The 17,300-nt window shown below is 53.1% G+C and overlaps 1 protein-coding gene and 1 pseudogene across 1 annotated transcript; one reads left to right on the plus strand and one right to left on the minus strand.

Moving 5' to 3' along the window:
* The first annotated feature begins 578 nt into the window (after positions 1-578).
* Positions 579-8,011, plus strand: LOC129151727 (NUT family member 2G-like). The gene is given in 9 exon segments (XM_054727621.1): positions 579-585; positions 1,353-1,405; positions 1,407-1,617; positions 3,601-4,318; positions 4,667-4,795; positions 5,260-5,399; positions 5,858-6,102; positions 6,522-6,638; positions 7,136-8,011. Coding segments are annotated over 9 exon segments (2,496 nt in total).
* Positions 8,012-9,347: 1,336 nt separating this feature from the next.
* On the minus strand, positions 9,348-14,897 carry LOC103297908 (mortality factor 4-like protein 1; annotated as a pseudogene).
* Positions 14,898-17,300: the final 2,403 nt, after the last annotated feature.

The raw sequence follows: 17,300 nt of genomic DNA on the forward strand, positions 1-17,300 counted from the left end.
AGCGCATGCGCCCTCTGGGAGCCAACCGCCTCAACGGACGCTGGGAGCAGTTGCAGGACAGAGCCCCGCCCCCAGTGGGCGTGCTCCTGCGTCCTGGCGCGAGGCCCCCTGGGAGGAGGCCCAGGCTGTCCCTGCAGCAGAGGAAGGAGGTGGAGGGAGGGGGCGCCCTGGGAAGCCTCCTGCAGGTCCTCCTCCTCAGAACCTCCCAGCGCGTGTGCAGGGAGCACTTGGGTTTTAAGGCCGTGCACTTAGCTGCCCCTGGGACAGAGGTTGGGAGAGGCGGGCCTGAAGCACTTTCCTCGGAGGGGCAATGCCTCCATGCCCTTGGAGTGCATTTCCGTGGTTTCTGAAGAGCAGTCCTTCCTCCTAGAAGTCTGGGCGTTCCATCGCACAATTCTGGCCAAGAATTTTAGACCTCGGACACACCCTAAGAGACACTTGCCCCTGACCCCGTTCCTCCTGTATTTATTTATTACGTGGAGGCTTTTCAATAACTGTTGCTTCACAGATGTTTCCGTTGCAAGGTGGTTGTTCAAACATTGATCAAAACGTGGCTATCCGGGCCAGTTTCCGTTGACATGGCAGGTAGCATGGGAACAATGTCACCCTGCCCACCCTGCATTTTTGTATTATATTGCAGAATATCAGTCGTCAATAAAACATAGTTATAGTAGCAGAATCAACGTACTTGAGTTTGTCATACTTTCCAAAGAAACTGAAATCATCTGATCCCCTTTCCGGTCATTTGCAAGAGGGGAAAGAGGCAGGAGAAAGACGCATCACTGCATTTTCCATTTTGCACAATTTGACTCTGAACTACGCAAAGGCATTACTTTTTACAAATATTACAAAGGTAAAAAATTAGACATTGAACAACATAATACTCTGAGAAACAAAAAGTGGTGATTTCTGGCCTTGCCCTGTAGGCTGCAGGGCCTTGCCCTGATGGACTGGAGCAAAGGGGATGGTTTGTAAGGCTGGGCCGGCTGCATCTGCAGGGCTCCTGGCACTGGGCGGGACTTGGGGCCACAGGACTGCTTCCTAAGGAATGAGGTGCACACAGCCACCGAGCATGCCGCCTCGGCAGGGTCAATCCTAATTTCAAACACTGGGATCCATGAGCCATAAGTTCCCATTATTTCTTCAGGCCGCATGTTCTGAATTTTCAGAAAGTGTAGCCTGCGTTGAAGTAAACCAAGACCAGATAGGAAGCAGGCTGAGGGACCCAGAACTAGGGTGATGGATCAAGAACGGACATAAAGGGCACATCAAGTGACTTTGGGTGCCTAGAATTAACCTTGGAGGTCATTACTGCTAGTGTGTCTTTAAATTTGTGACTTTAAATTTGAAAGGAACTGCTGGTTCTTGCCTACCTATCAGAGCCCTCCATGGAATGCCCCCCACCCAACCCCAGCCCAGGTCCTCTGCCCCTCCCCCGCTGCAGAATGTCAGGGGTCCTACATTCTACCGTTCAAATCCAAACCTTCCCTCCACTGGATGCTGAGCAGCTGTTGGAGCAGGTCACTCTCTGGATCCTCGACTTGACTTTTCTGGTTGTGGAGGCTACTAGGCAGCGGTGGTCAGTGAATGAGCCTGCGGGGATGGCTTCAGTAGGAGGTAAGCCTATAGATTGGAGGGGGGATGGTTTAAACACTGAGCTGTCCCTCAAAACTTGGGATTGAAATGTGACACTGGGGAAACTCGGTTTGACTGAAGTAGGGGGGAGAGAGCACTGGACCTCCAAGGACCTGTCCCCCGGGGCGGCTGGGAGCCAGTGGGAACCTGTGACGGCACTGGCCAGGAGGGCTCCTCAGAGGGGGGTCAGGGTGGCTCAGGGACATGCCTGGGTGTGGAGAAAGGACGGCAGCAGGCACGTGGGCTCTTCCCAGAGGGGAGACGAGCCACTTCCACGTGTGTGGGGGGAGTAGTGGGCGATGTCGTGGGGGTGGCACAGGGTGGTCACGGGAAAGCCCAGTCCTGTGGGCTGTTCTTCGGGCACCTGGAGCTGGCCCCGCAGCATCTTTCTAAGGGATTGAGCTGAGTGCACTAGAGCGAAGGGGGGCAGTGGGAGGGTGGTCTCAGCCAGAAAGCTGTCCAGTGGGGCTGTGTGTGGCCACGTCCACAATGAAATGTCCGCCCGAGGGCTGGGCTGGAAGGTCCTCCGCCTGCTGCAGCCCAGAGCTTCTCCCCTGCTGCCAGCCCAGAGCTCACTGCTCCTCAGCCCAGGGAGCTGCTTGTTGGCTTGGAATCCACACGGGCAGGGCGGCCCGGAAACTTCCACCAAGATCGGGCCCGGTTCCCTGAGCTGTCCCAAATTGTTCCCTCCGTGCCACCCAGGTCTTCAGACCGACTCCCTCTTGTCCTGCATCTCATGGCGCACCCTCTGCCCCGCCCTTTACCTTTGAGATGAGGGTTTTGCTGAGAGTCCACGTCCCTGCTTCAGGGACAGAAAACAGACGTGGAGCGTGGGTGGTGTTCCATGGAACATGTGCGAAGGCGGGTTCCTTTTTAAGGGGGAGGGAGCACAGGGGCAGGAAGACCATGGTCGGTGTCAGTAGTAAACGGCCAAGGCCGCCTGTCCTGAGTAATGAGGGGCGCGGTGTGCAGCGTGCTCTCCTGGACGAGGTCTGCTCCAGCTCCTCTGAGTGGGGATGTGTTCAGACAACTGTGTCCCACTGTCACCGCTCACACCTGCTTCCTACTGTGCCTTCACTTCCCCCTGTTGGGAGCTGGAGGGGGAAGGACCTCACCCAGTCTGCAGTCCCATGACCCATCTAACAGGACAGCAGCTCTGGAAGTTTCTGGAAACCCCTACTGCCAGCCCCACTTTGCCCCATTCCGTGGCCCTCCTCTAACGCTCTGCAGCCATTGCTGGCTGTGAAATGACAGAGCTCCTGAGGGTGGCCATCAGTCTGAGCGCTGGGGCCGAGTGGCAGGACCTGGCCCGTGTTAAGTGTTCACCGTCGGTTCTGACACACATGTGCATGCTGGGCGGTGTGTTGAAGGGTTAGATCAGGGCTCCTGTGCCTTCTTGTGGAGAGACATTACTCCAGTGTTTCTGTGTTGTTGTGCAAGCCCGGGACAGAAAGGGGGTGATTTGTACTGAGGAGGAGGAAGACTGAGGAGCAGCTGGGGCCTAATATGTTAGACACGGCCTGTTCTCAGAGGCCCTTTGGTGCCTAGAACTTACCTCGGAGATGTAAGTTCCAAGGTCACTACCGCTAGTGGGTCTGCCTAGGGTCGTTGCCCCAGAGCAGACTTCTGCCCAGGGCCATGCCTCTGAGGCTGGCAGGGTCGGTGCCGGGGAACCCTTAGGGAGGCTCTCAGGGTCAGCGCTGGCTGGGGCTGTTGCTTCTCGCAGACAGTGGTCAGGGAGCCTTGGTGAACGGGGAGCAAGCTCTCCAGTGGAATAATTCCCAACTGGAGGTCAGAGCGTGACAATGACCTGAGGACATTTGCCACCTCCGCAGTTTGCCCATCCAAATGGCCCTCCCTGGTGAGACTCACGGCCCTGGTTCCCCAGCGGCTAAAGGGGCCCAGAGCGCCTCAGTGCTGTGTGCTGGTTCCCCTCCTCCATCCCCCTTTCCTTTGTCTCAACAGCATCTGCAGCGCGGGGAGCGGATGTGAGCCTGAAGCCCGGTGCCTCCATGACTCCTTTCATGGCCCAGCCCTGTCCCCCGCCCTCTTCTGGCCCCGCACACCGGCCCCCTGGGGAGCAGCACCTGCCGCCCCCCAGGACCCCGTCATTCCCTCCTGGCCGCCCCCTGGTGCTGCCGGCTTGGCCCAGGACACCTCTGGTGGCAGGAGATGCTGGTCAAGGCCCCGTTGGGACTGGGCCTGAGAACATCATGGACCAGGTCAGGTCAGAAGGGAGACGACCACAGCCCTCCCAGACTCAGACCATTGTCCTGACTCAGGCCCCCATCTACGGCAGTGCTCCAGGTGCCATCTGTGGGGGTGCTGTGTGTCCTGCACCCCTCTTCTTGGAAGCCACTGCTGTGGAGACGATTATGCCCGCCTTGGCTTTTGGGGGCACCCAGGCCGGCAATGGAGGCTGGTGTCCCAGCCTTCCTCCTCAAGCTCCACCGCCAGCTGCCCAGCTGGCCCCCATCGTCCCCCGAGTGGACCCTGGAACACGGCCACACGGGGCTTCCAGGGAGGGTGGCCTGGCCGCCTCCCAGTCCAGGGCCTCGCTGGAGGACGCCTCTAACCCCAAGAGTGTGTACGAGGACTTCCGTCGTTGGCAGCGCTTCAAGGCCCTGGCCCGGGGGCACCTTCCCCAGAGTCCTGATGCGGAAGCTCTTTGCTGCTTCCTCATGTGAGTGCACTGGGCAGGGCAGGGGGTGCGCCCGGAGCTCTCCCATCACAGAGGAGGTGGGAGGGCCTGCAGGCTGGCTGATCCTGGGACGCTGGCGGGAAGGCCTGAGGGTGGGGTCCCAGCTATGGGTGCAAGTGTGGGGTCACCTCCAGTCCTGGTTCCCGGGCTGGTGTGGATGTGAGGCTGTGACAGCAGCAGCTGGAAGGCGTGTCTTTGCACACAGACGCCTCCTCCCTCACCTGTGGGCGCTCAGTCCTGCTGGGTGGGGGTGGGACTGGCTCCACCGAGCTGGGGTGGCCAGGTGGGTGGAGGCCAGGCTGGGCCGTGACTGACCCTGAGGCATTACAGGCCAGCGCTCCGGCCCCTGTCCCGCCTGAAGCCCACCATGACGCTGGAGGAGGGAATAGGGCGGGCCATGCAGGAATGGCAGCGCAAGAGCACCTGTGACCGGAGGGTCTATTTCGAGATGGCAGAAAAGTGAGTCAGGGTCCTGGGTCCCCACACCTGGGGGGGGGAGGAAAGAGGGGCTGCCTGCGGGGCAGGGTCCAGCTGTGAGGGCTCATCAGAAGGAGGGGGGTGGGAGGGTGTCAGCACGGGGTCCCCGCAGCCCAGAGGCACTTTGTCCTGGGGGAGTCTCTCCCTCAGCTTCAGAGCGTGGGTGCTCCTGTCCCACCTCCCCGGGAGCTCCCCCTCCTCTGATGCTGACCCGTCCTGGGCGGGACATGAAGGCTCAGGACAGGCTGGGGAGGAGGTGCCCGCCCAGTGGGCCAGACTCCAGCCAGAGGGGCTGTGCAGCAATGTGCTCAGCCAGCCTCCTGCCTCCCCAGTGTCCGGGCCCTGGCAGCCCCAAGGCCCTTGCTCTCCATCCCTCCATCCGCTGCTGCCTTTGCGGGGCTCCGGGAGGCCTCCTTCTCAGCACAGCCTGTGCCCCTCACCCCCAGGTTCATGGAGTTTGAGGCGGAGGAGCAGATGCAGGTTCAGAAGTTGCAGTTGAAGAAGGGGGCGCAGACCCAGCCTCCTCCTGCCCCACCGAGACCTGATCCTCGGGGGCCCCCAGCCCCAGTGGTGGGCATGCAGCCAGGTAAGCCAGCACGTTCCCACAGGAGCCCATGGTCAAAGGCAACAGGGCCTAGCACAGGCCACTGTCCCCCCCACATCGGCCCATTTCCTTCAGGGGGGCTTTGGTCTTTCAAGGGAAACAGCCTTGAGAGCCGGGCCTCAGCGGCCCTGTGTCCCCATGGGGTCTGGACCAGGTCCACCCTCTCATCCCCTCGCCCCGCTCCCTGTCAAGGCCCCACATGAAGTCTGCTGAGAAGCGGGCTGGCTGCGGGGCCCCTTGGAGAGTCGGTGGCTCCACACGTCCTCACAGCTGACTCTCTTGGGTGCTCCCCTCTGGCCTCCCCTCACACAGTCACAAGGCGTCAGTGGCCCCGACCCTGCCGCACCCGTATTAATGCCCCAACACTGCCCTCAGCATCGCATGCCCTGGAGGTGGGAGCTTTATCCCCTCACGCTCCCTCCTCTTCCCTCTCTGCCCAGCGCCCACCCCCAGGAAGGCTGTACCCAGCGCCCAGTGCGCCCACACACCCCAGCCGCCCTGGGAGACCGAGTCACGCGATGGGATCCCCCCTGAGGCCGAGCAAGAGGACATGGACATCACGGAGGAGCTGCCCATGGGGGCGCCCGGTGGAGGATGGGAAGATGAAGTGAAGGAGTGGCTGCAGGATGAGGGTCTCCTGAGCTACCTGGACCAGCTGTGCTCCCAGGAAGACTTTGTCACCCAGGTGGGCTGGCTCACAGCTCGGGGCCCACAAGGTCCCAGAGGGTGGCGCTGCTGCACCCAGACCCGGGTTCCCCCAGGCTGATGGGATTGGGCACTGCTCTTTGCTGTTGAGCTGGGCGCGTGAGAGTGTGTGTGTCTGTGCATGCATGTGTGCGCTTGTGTATGTGTGTGCGTGTGTGCGCGTGTGTGTGTGTTTCTGTGTGTATATGTGTTTCAGTGTGTGTGCATGTATGTGTTTCTGTGTGTGTGTTTGTGTTTCTGTGTGTGTGTGTGTGTGTGTGTGTGACCGTGATGGAGTGAAACACCCACCTGTGCAGGAGGACGGGGTGGGTCTTGGCTTTCCCACTTGTCCTCCAGGCCCCGCTGACTCCCAGTTCACTCCCATGCCAAGGGGCTCACGGCCGCTTCCTTCTGTCCCAGGTGGAGGAGGTCATTGACCCCCAGTTCCTGAAGCAAATGAATTCCCCAGACGCACAGCAGGACCCCTTGGCCCTGGCTGAGGAGCTGGAGCAGGAAGAAGGGCTCACTGCTGCCCAGGTGAGCCAGGGCAGGGTGGGACCTTAGGGAGATGGGAGGGGGACCCCAAGTGAGCCATAGGACCAGGGACCCCAGGGGAGTTAGAGGAGGGACAGGCCCTAGTGAGTCAGGGAGGGAGGAACTCCAGGTGGATGGGGTGGCGGGGGGCCAGGGGGACCTCAGGGAGCCAGAGGACGGAGCCACTAGGTAAACCAGGGTAGGAAGCAACCTGGACTCCTGCCTGCAGGCAGCGCATGCCGAGGGGCCAGCCCTGGGTGGGAGCAGCGCGGGACAAGAAGGAGAGGACAACAGAGAGGAGGAGGGGATGGGAGCCCAGAAGGGCAGGGGCACAAAGCTGGGAATATGGCCCAGGGGACGGAGCAGAGCCACATGACTGTCCTGCATTCGAGTCACGGTGTCCCCTCCTCCCTCCTCCCCCCAGTGCCACTGTCCCATCACCCACCTCCTCCTCCTCTCACACGTGTGCAGCGCCAGTCACTGTCCCCTTCTTCCTCCAGCTGGCAGAGGAGCGACTCCTGGCCTCCGAGGAGGGGGGCGTGCAGGCCCCCCCGAGTCACGGTGCTCCCCTGTGGGACTCCAGTCCTTCTGAGTCTGCGAGCAGCCCAGATGCCCGGAGGCGTGAGCACGGCCCCCAGCTGGGGGTCAGTGACACAGCCTGCCCGCCAGAGACTGGCTTCCAGGACCGGCAGAGGCGCGGCCCAGCACACGCCCCCCGCTCCAGGCCCCCGGCTGCTGCTGTCTCTTCGGGGCGTGAGGAGCCCCCACCGCTCCGGGCTCGGTGCCCCCCCGCTGCTCCCCAGGGTGCACGGGGACCCAGGGGCGCCTGCGTCCCCAGAGAGGCCTCTCTGGTCAGGGAGCCGCTCGGGCCAGCGGACAGGCCCCGTGAGGCCGAGGAGGACCTCGCCAGCCTGGCCTTCCTCTGGGCCTCTCCCGGCCGCCTGCTGCCCTGCGCGCTCTCTCTGAGTCCTGTCCCTGCCTCGGGCCTGGCCCGCCCTGGAGGTCGGGGGCCCCGGGGCGCTGCCCAGTCCCGGTCCCTGCAGAGAAGAGGCCTCAGCCGCGCTCCCCCTGCAGCTGGCCAGTCTGGGAAGCGCGCTCTGGGGGGAGACCCCGCCCATGCGGAGAAGACCCCCTGCCCAGGGGCCGAGCTCGGGGTCTGGGGGAGCCCAGCACTGGCTCCGGGGCTGGTTCCCTCCTCACAGCCTCACAAGAGAAAGTGTGACCCGTCTGACCCAGGGAGCTGGAGGAAGCGGCACTGCAGCCAGTATGCAGCAGAGGGGTGTGCCCCCCACTGCCAGCGCCCCGAGGGGCCCAGACTCCATGGGACCTGGCTGTCCCCCAGAGGAGCCAAGGGCTCCTTCTCATCGCAGGGCTGATCCTGCGGTTCCACTGACATGGGAGGATGGGAGGCAGGGAGGGAGGGCAGGACTGTTATGGCGGGGGTGGGCCTGGGGTGGGGTAGGAGGGAGGGCAGGACCCTTAGGGTGGGGGTGGGCCTGGGTGGGGGTAGGAGGGAGGGCACGACCCTTAGGGTGGGGGTGGGCCTGGGGTGGGGTAGGAGGGAGGGCAGGACCCTTAGGGAGGGGGTGGGCCTGGGGTGGGGTAGGAGGGAGGACAGGACCCTTAGGGTGGGGGTGGGCCTGGGGGGGTAGGAGGGAGGGCAGGACCCTTAGGGTGGGGGTGGGCCTGGGGGGTTAGGACTAGCACCTTTGGGGCATTGTGGGTCAGTTATGAATAAAGATAATTTTGTTTGAAAATGCTCTGGGGCTGCTGTGTCCATACTCGGGTCTGCGCTGCTCCTTGGAGAGGGGACCTGAGAGGAAGGGAGGATGCAAGCCCTGGCCCTCACCCCTGCCTCCGGCCAATGCCTCTTCCCCATGTTAAAGTTCTGATTCCGTCCCGGGCTCAGGTTGGGTGGGAAGGCTGAGGCTCCCGAGCAGGGCCCCAGCCCACCCAGCATGCAGAGCTGTGGCCCGGGCGGTGGCCCTGCAGCAGCGATGGGAGGGCTGAAGCCATGCAGTTCCAAAGGAGGCCTGGCCCTCTGCTGCCCCCACACAGAGCTCAGGCAGGAATGGACTCATGTCAGGGCCTCCCCCTCCCACAAAATCGCAGGTCAGCCCTCAGCTCCTCTCCGCTGCCTTCCCTTGTCCCATGCGGCGGGCAGCACCCACTCTCCCGGCCTCCTGGGCACTTTGTGAAGGAGACTTCTCACCTGGGCCCGTCTTTCCCGGCCACTGCCCCCTCCCTGTCCAGCTGGGCCTCAACACAGAGAAACGGGCTCGGCGGTTGTGCCAGACTGTGTGTGTGTCGTGGGCTGGTCCAGAAGCTGCCAGCCCTCCCGGGTCAGCATCCTCCCCATGTGCACCCGATGTGCTGGGGTGGCCGGCCCTGGATGCCAATGTGTGGCTGAGGGACAGAGCCTGGACCCTCGTTCACTGGTGCGAATTAGTCCTGCGACTTCTCTGCTTTCAGGGTCTCGGTGATGAAACAGGTTACACCCCTCCCCCCTCCTCCCTCAGCCCCCAGGGTTGTCAGGAACACTGAGTGTGTTTGAAGGGAACACACTCGCTCCGCCCTGTGTGCCTTCCCCATCATCAGGTTCACACCTGGCCCCGGGTGTCTCTGCGCCCGTCCTCACTCGCCTGCTGTGTCTGCCTTTGAGTCATTGTTTGGATGAACAGGTCCCAGGGGGAGTCAGAGCCTGGGCTGCCCCTACCTCGGAGCCCTGGGAACCCCGAAATCTCCCTGGAACCTGTACAGTGGGGCTGACGGGAGGCCCATCGCTGCTTCAATCGTGGGCGAGGCCATGTCCACGGCTACGTGGAATCCTGGAGAGATTGGCACATTAGCGTCTGTAAAATACTAAGCTGGGTGCAATGGGAAGAAGAGGGAAGAAGTGTTTCATATTCCCCTGCAGCCAACCCTCTTTATCACCAGAAAATAAACTTGACAGGACACCCTGGAGGGCAGTGCGTCAGGCGGGAAGCAGGACGGGCTCCTAGTGACTGAAGTGGAATCTGTGGGAAGGGCAATGCCCTCCCTTCACTCCTCCAGGGAAATCACGATGCTCAACCGGAGAAGGGTCTGCCTGTGTCCCTGTGTGCTCAGTGCTCCCTGCTGCTCCACTTCCTTGTCGCTCCCGGGGGGTGGGGGTGGGGGGCATAGAGAGCCTGGGAGTGCGTTCCTTTCCCCCCTTTTTCTGTGGGGAAAGTGGGGTTGGGGAGGTCAGGGGACTGAGGGCAGGTCACACAGCAGGAACTGAGACAGCCTGGGAGGCACCAGGCAGGTTTGGCTGCAGAGACTTGCTCCTCCTCCAGGAGGAATAAATCCCCTCGAGGAAGCCCTGGCATCCTGGGGAAATGCCAGTGACATAGGAGCTGCCCCCACAAAGAGCTTGGGCAAAAATGAACTCATGTCAGGGCCCTCACACCTCCCACAAAATCACAGGGGACTCTTGTCACAGGTCTTGTCACTCTCGTGGCCCGGGAGCAGCATCTCATTGTGGATGGAGATTGCGTTTCCCTGATGTTAAGCATCTTTTCGTATGCTTCTGGCCAAGTGTGCTTATTTCACTTAACATAATGTCCCAACGGTTCATTCACCTGGTAACATGTGACACAGTTTCCTTGTTTTCAAGGCTCATGGTATGTACAGACCACATTTTCTTTATCTGTTCATCTGTTAATGGACTTAGGTTTCTCTTCGCTATTGTGAAAAAAAAAAAGGAGCAATGAATGTGAGTGAGCAAATATTTCTTTGAGATCCTTCTTTGAATTGTTTGGAAGAGAGGATTGTGGAATCACATGCTAATTATATTTTTAATTTTGAGAATATTCCAACTTGGTGTGGTGTATGTCAATCTTATAAAAGATTTTATAGTTTTATTATAGCTATGTGTAACCAAATTTATATATAACTAGAGGCCCGGTGCACAAAATTCGTGCACGGGAGAGGGGTGTCCCTCAGCCCAGCCTGCACCCTCTCCAATCTGAGACCCCTTGGGGGATGTCTGACTGACGGTTTAGGCCCAATCCCACTAAACCTGCAGTTGGACATCCCTCTCACAATCCAGGACTGCTGGCTCCTAACCGCTCGCCTGCCTGCCTGCCTGCCTGATCACCCTAACTGATCTCCCCTGCCAGCCTGATTGCCCTAACTGCTTGCTCTAACTTCTCTCCTCTGCCGGCCTGATCCCCCTAAGTGCTTTCCCTTGCTGGCATGATTGCCCCTACCTGCCTCTGCCTTGGCCCTGCCACCGTGGTTTTGTCTGGAAGGACATCCGGAAGGGTGTCCAGAAGATGTCCAGTCTAATTAGCATATTAACCTTTTATTAGTATAGATGATAATTAGGGGGTTATATATAGTATCATATGGTATGTATCATTTTACCTTGGTCTTCTTTCAACATGCTGAGTTCAGGGTAATAAAATTTATATATTAAATCTCATTTAATTTTTGAATTATTTATAATTTTGCATTGTGTGTATATAAAAAAACATAATATTTGTTGTTGGACTTTTTAAAATTATAATGTTACAGGATAATCAATTGCAGATGCAAAATTTTTTCATTCAAGGGCTTTGAAAGTTCTTTCATCTAATATACTTTATGTAGTTGCTATTGAAAATTATGCCATCATTTTAATAGCGCTTTCTTTGTAGGTGATCATCTTCCTTGCTAAGTGATTTTAAGATTGTCTTTTTTCTTTTGAGTTCTACCATTTCAAGAGGTTCAACTAGGTTCAGGTTAAAAAATTCTCTATCCTCCTTGTGATCACTTTTGATTCATTAATTGATAATACACATTCTTCATCAACTCAAGGACATAGTATTATCTTTTCAATGTTGCATTTGCTCATCTTCTCTTGTCTCTACTCTTACAACCCCAAAGATATGTACGACTTATGTATTCTCTATATCTTCATCTGCTCAGGCTGCTATACAAAATACCATAGACTAGGTGGTTTAGACAATATTACTTATTTATTTTGTTCTTTTTTAAAATTTTGTTCTTTTTTTTAATTCAATTTTTAAATATGTTCTTTTTTAAAAATTCAATTTTTAAATATGCAATTACACTTGACATTCAATATTATATTACTTTTCATAGCATAGAGGTTAGACACTTATATAACTTACAAAGTGATTCTCCTGGGAAGTCTTGCATTCACCTGACACCATATTTAGTTATTATGATACTAGAGGCCCAATGCATGAAATTCATGAAAGAATAGGCCTTCCTTCCCCTGGCTGCCAGCACTGACTTCCCTCTGACACCCGGGATCCGGGCTTCCCTTGCAGCCCTGGCTTCGTCCATAAGGACATCTGGTCTAATTAGCATAGTATGTATTTATTAGTATAGATTATTGGCTATATTCCCTGAGCTGCACTGTATATCACCATGACTGATTTTTAAATGTCAATTTGTACTTCTTAATCCATTCACCTTTTTCACCTACTTCCAAAATCCCCCTCCCATCTGGCAACTATTTGTTCTCTGTATCCATAAATTTATTTCTGTTTTGTTTGTTTATTTATTTTGTTTTTTAGATTTCACATATAAGTTAAATCATATGGCATTTGTCTTTCTCTGTCTGAATTATTTCACTTAGCATAATATACTATAGGCCCATTCATGTTGTCGCAAATAGTAAGATTTCGCTATTTTATGGCCAAGCAATATTCCATTGTATATATGTACCACTTCTTTATCCATTTGTCTTCTGATTGGAGCATTTAATCCATTTACATTTAAAGTAATTAATGATAGGTATATAGTTATTGCCATTTTATTAGTTATTTTCTGATTGTTCTTGTAGTTCTCTTGTTCCTTTGTTATCCTCTTTCTCTCTTCTGTTGAATGTTGTTGACTTTCTGTAGTGTCGTGCTTCAATCCCTTTTTGTTTCTTACATATCTCTTATATATTTCCGGTTTGTGGTTATCACATGCTTCAAATATATCAAGCTGTGTTTATAGCAGCCTATGGTCACTTAAATTTGAACACATTCTAAAATCACTATCATTTTTTATTCACCCTCTCCATGTTCATATGGTGTGTGTGTGTATCCCTTAATTTACTGCTGTATTTACATATGATCTTCCTACTCTTACATTTTAACCTTTGTACAAACTTTAATGTTGGTTAATTCACTGCTTTTATTATGTGTTTTCCTTTGTCAATGAGAATATTTTCTTTGCGATAATTTCTTATTCATATTTTTTATTTTCCTCCTTCTTCTTAAAGAAGTCCCTTTAACATTTCTTGTAACTCCTTCAGTATTTTCTTGGCCGGCATACTCTTTATCTTTCATTTGATTATAAATGGTAGCCTTACTGAGTATAGTAACCTTGGTTGAAGGTTCTTACTTTTCATCACTTTGAACATTTGGTGCCAATGCCTTCTGACCTGCAAAGTTTCTGTTGGGAAATCAGCTAACAGTCTTATGGGAGGGAGCTCCCTTTTACATAACAAACTGTTTTTCTCTTGCTGCTTTTCCTGTTCTCTCTTTGTCTTTAACTTTTGCCATTTTATTTATCAGGTTTCTTGAGAGCTTGTTTGGAGGTTCTAGCAGGGGAGCCAGCTACTCGTATACCCTTGACCGAAGACCGGTCCTCTCCTCTGGGGGGAAGGTCGTCCTCTTCGACCGAGCACGCAGCTTTGGGAGGGACGCACATGGATCAGTGAGGGAGGAGGATGACATCCGCCTAGCCAGCCAGATCAGCCGAATCAACCCTGGCGATCAATGGGGTGACAGATGTCGCAGCCAGATCGCCCTCACATCCTATTTATCAGGTTTCTTGGTGTGGGCCTCTTTGGGTTCATCTTTTTTTTTTTTTTTCTTTTTTTTTTTTAATTAAAAAAAAATTTAATGAAGATCTGAAAAACAGTTCCTAAAAGATTGGCTTTTCCAGAAAACTGCAGCTACACAATGAGTTGTGTCCATCATGTTAAAACATGCATTAGACACAAATACAAAAACCATAAACAAGCCACCATCTTCAGCAATCTGAGCAAAGATAAAGGGCCAAGGAACCATGTGGACGACTTGCAAAGAAGCTCTTTACTGTCAGCACCAGTAAAAAAAATAAAAGGAGTACAAACGGATGAATGGGGTCAGTTATATAACACGGAAGTGAACCTTTGGCGCCAAGAGTCAGCGTTTTGTCATAGAGCAGAAACACATGTTATAAAAGTGCGCAGTGTCAGAGGAGGAGAACCACCAGCATTAAAAGCAGCTTTGTCAACTAGGCATAGCATACTTGAGTATGTCTCTCTGTTGTCCATCGATACACTGGTAGCAACTTCAAAATGAAAAAGAACAAAGGAGCTCGAACCCCTTTTATTTTCTCTGTTTAAAATCCAACAGAAAACAAACATCGATTCTGTTATACACTAACATTTTCAAAGTACAGCATTTGTACAAGAGGACTAAGAACAGAAAAGTGTTGCAGAGATCCGAACGCAAGGGAAGCGCGCGCCTCAGGTGGTTTCGGGTGGTACTGGGGAGGGGCCACTTCAGAGTCGCGGAGTTCTTAGCCAGGTACTTGAGGAAATCGCGCAGGTGATTCAGTAACAAAGCAAGGCTCTTCTCGTCCAGCGGCGTAGAGGCCAGCATCGCGCCAATGCGGACAAATAGTCTCCGTAGATGCGGCGCTCCTACGCCTGGGCATGGGCGCATCAGGTGGTCCGCAAGGATTTCCGCGTCCTGCGGCCTCTCAAACTTGCAGAGCAGCGGAGTGCCCAACTGACATTGAAGTACTCCTTGATCCCGGCCACCACTTCATTCACAGCATACTCCTTATTATCCGTGTTCCCACGAGATTTCTTATAATTTGCATAATCCTCCAGGATGGAATCCACATTCTTCTTGGCAGGAAGATGAAAGAGCTGTTTCTGGCGGGTAATTAAGTCCCAGTCATCAACAAGCCATGGTTTTAGCTCTTCAAGAATCTTTACTTTGACTTCAACTCTGTTCGTGAATGTTTCCTCGTTTTCCACAATCGGATCTATTCGCGCTCTCTTCTTGCGAGGAGGCTGAGGGGTCTCGCTGGTGCTGCCACCGTCTCCATTCCCAGGTGTTTTCTGTTTGTTCTTTTCTTGTTTTCACTTCCATGCTCTTCTGCTGCAGTCCCGAGGTCTTCCCTGGGGCCGCCCCTCTCATCTTCCCCTCTGCAAACTGCTCCTGATTGGCTTTTTGAAGTTCTCCCTGTTTCTGCAGATGGGTGTCCACGTATTTGAGTACTCTGCTCTCTGGGACCCATTCATCCCAATTTTTATTCCAACCACTGTAATGTATAAAGTATTTCACTTGTTTGTCCTTTATGGCAACCTTTACACACTTTGCTTCATAAAGAAGAGGCCCATGAAAGCATTGTACTCTCTCACCCGCCTGGAATTTAGGCTTTGGGTCCTGCTTCGGCGCCATTTATAAGGATTCTCCCGCCGCCGCCTCCTCCTCCTCCTCCTCCTCCTGCTGCTCCTCCTCCTCCTCCTCCTTCTCCCACCACCCAGACTACTGCCCCCCACTCGCAACCCCACCCAGCTGCACGTCAGATGCCGAGGGCAGCACCAGCTCTACATCCTGGGCACAATTTGCCGGAGCCTAAACACCTCCTGGGTTCATCTTTATATATATATATATTTCAGAGAGGAGGGGAGAGGAAGAGAGAGATAGAAACATCAATGATGAGAGAGAATCATTGATTGGCTGCATCCTGCATGCCCCCTGCTGGTGATCATCCTGCAACCTGGGCATGTGCCCTTGACCTGAATCAAACCCAGGACCCTTCAGTCCACAGGCCGATGCTCTATCCACTGAAGCAAACCAGCTAGTGCGGGTTCATCTTGTTTAGGACTCTCTGTGCTTCCTGGGCTTGTATGTCTATTTCCTTCACCAGGTTAGGGAAGTTTTCCATCACTATTACAGCAAGTACATTTCAATCACTTTCTCTGTCTCTTCTCCCTCTCCTATTTTTGGACAACACTTGATGTTGTCCCAGACGTCCGTGAAATTACCCATTTTTATTTATTTATTATTTTTAAAATATATTTTATTGATTTTTTACAGAGAGGAAGAGAGAGGGATAGAGAGTTAGAAACATCGATGAGAGAGAAACATCAATCAGCTGCCTCTTGCACATTCCCTACTGGGGATGTGCCCGCAACCAAGGTACATGCCCTTGACCAGAATCGAACCTGGGACCTTTCAGTCCGCAGGCCGATGCTCTATCCACTGAGCCAAACCGGTTTTTTGCTTTTTTTGCCTTTTTTTTTTTTTTAATATTTTGGATTCCTTTTTCTTGCTGTTCTGATTGGGTGTTTTTTACTACCTTGACTTCTAAATTGTGGATTTGATCTTCCATTTCATCTAATCTGCTCTTGATTGACTCCAGTATTCTTCATTTCAGTGTATGTACCCTTCATTTCTGACTGGTTCTTTATTATATTTTCTATCTCCTTTTTGTATATTTCCTATCTCTTTGTTAAAGTTCTCACTGAGATCATCTGTTCTTCCCCTAAGTTCATTCAGCATCCTTATAACCAGTGTTTTTAACTCTGAATCCCATAAGTTGCTTGCCTTCATTTTATTGAGTTCTCTTCTGGAAATTTGTCCTGTTCTTTCATTTGGGACATATTTCTTTGTCTCCTCATTTTGGTTGCCTCCCTGTGTTTGTTTCTATGTATTGGGTAGATCTGCTATGTTTCCCAGTCTTGGCAGAATGGCCTTATGTGGTAGGTGTCCTGTGAGGTCCAGTGGCACAGTCTCCCTGATTTTCCAAGCAGGTGCCCCAACAATGTACCATTGTGGATTTTGTGTGCTTTCCTGCTCTGATTGCCATTGGCACGTCAGTCGGTGAGACTGACCCTCAGGTTTACTGGTTATAAAGACTGGTCATCACTACAGCAGTCAGCTGTTGCGCGGAGCCTGACCTTCTGAGTGGGGTTTGTTTTAGCATGGCTGGTGCCTGCCAATTTCACCCTTTTGGTGCTTTCTTTCTGGCACTAGTTGGGTGGTGCTTTGGTGTGGTCTCAAGATATCCACCAGGTATGTAGAATTCTCATATAACATAAATAACACAGAAATCATTTTTCTACTGGAAACTTTTTTGTTCTTGGGTTGAAACTTCACAAAGGTTGTTAGGTGAACATGGGATAAGAGTAAAATTGGACAGGGTTTTTGCACATATTACTCAAAAATATTTTTAATAGAACACCTCATCCAAACTGTCATAGAGAAATGATGTCTACCTAGTCTGAATTTTCCATAACAGTGCTGATTTAAAACACTAAGTATTTAAATTTTGATTAGAAAATCTGATTACAGACCAGACCGTGTGGCTCAATGATTGGGCATTGACTTATGAACCAGGAGGTCACAGTTTGATTCCCAGTCAGGGCACATCCCCAGTACTGGGTTCAGTCCCTGGTGCTAGAGGCAGCTGATCAATGATTCTCTCTCATCATTAATGTTTCTATCTACCTCTACCTCTCCCTTCCTCTCTGAAATCAATAAACATATTTTTAAAATATGATTACAATAACTATAGGGTACATATTTCCAGTGAATAAAATACAGTATTTAGTTACTTAATTTTTTTAAAAAAATATTTTTATTGAGAGGAAAGGAGAGGGTGAGAGAGATAGACACATCAATGATGAGAGAG

Source organism: Eptesicus fuscus, chromosome 15 (genome assembly GCF_027574615.1).
Source record: "Eptesicus fuscus isolate TK198812 chromosome 15, DD_ASM_mEF_20220401, whole genome shotgun sequence".
NCBI classification, from domain to species: Eukaryota; Metazoa; Chordata; class Mammalia; order Chiroptera; family Vespertilionidae; genus Eptesicus; species Eptesicus fuscus.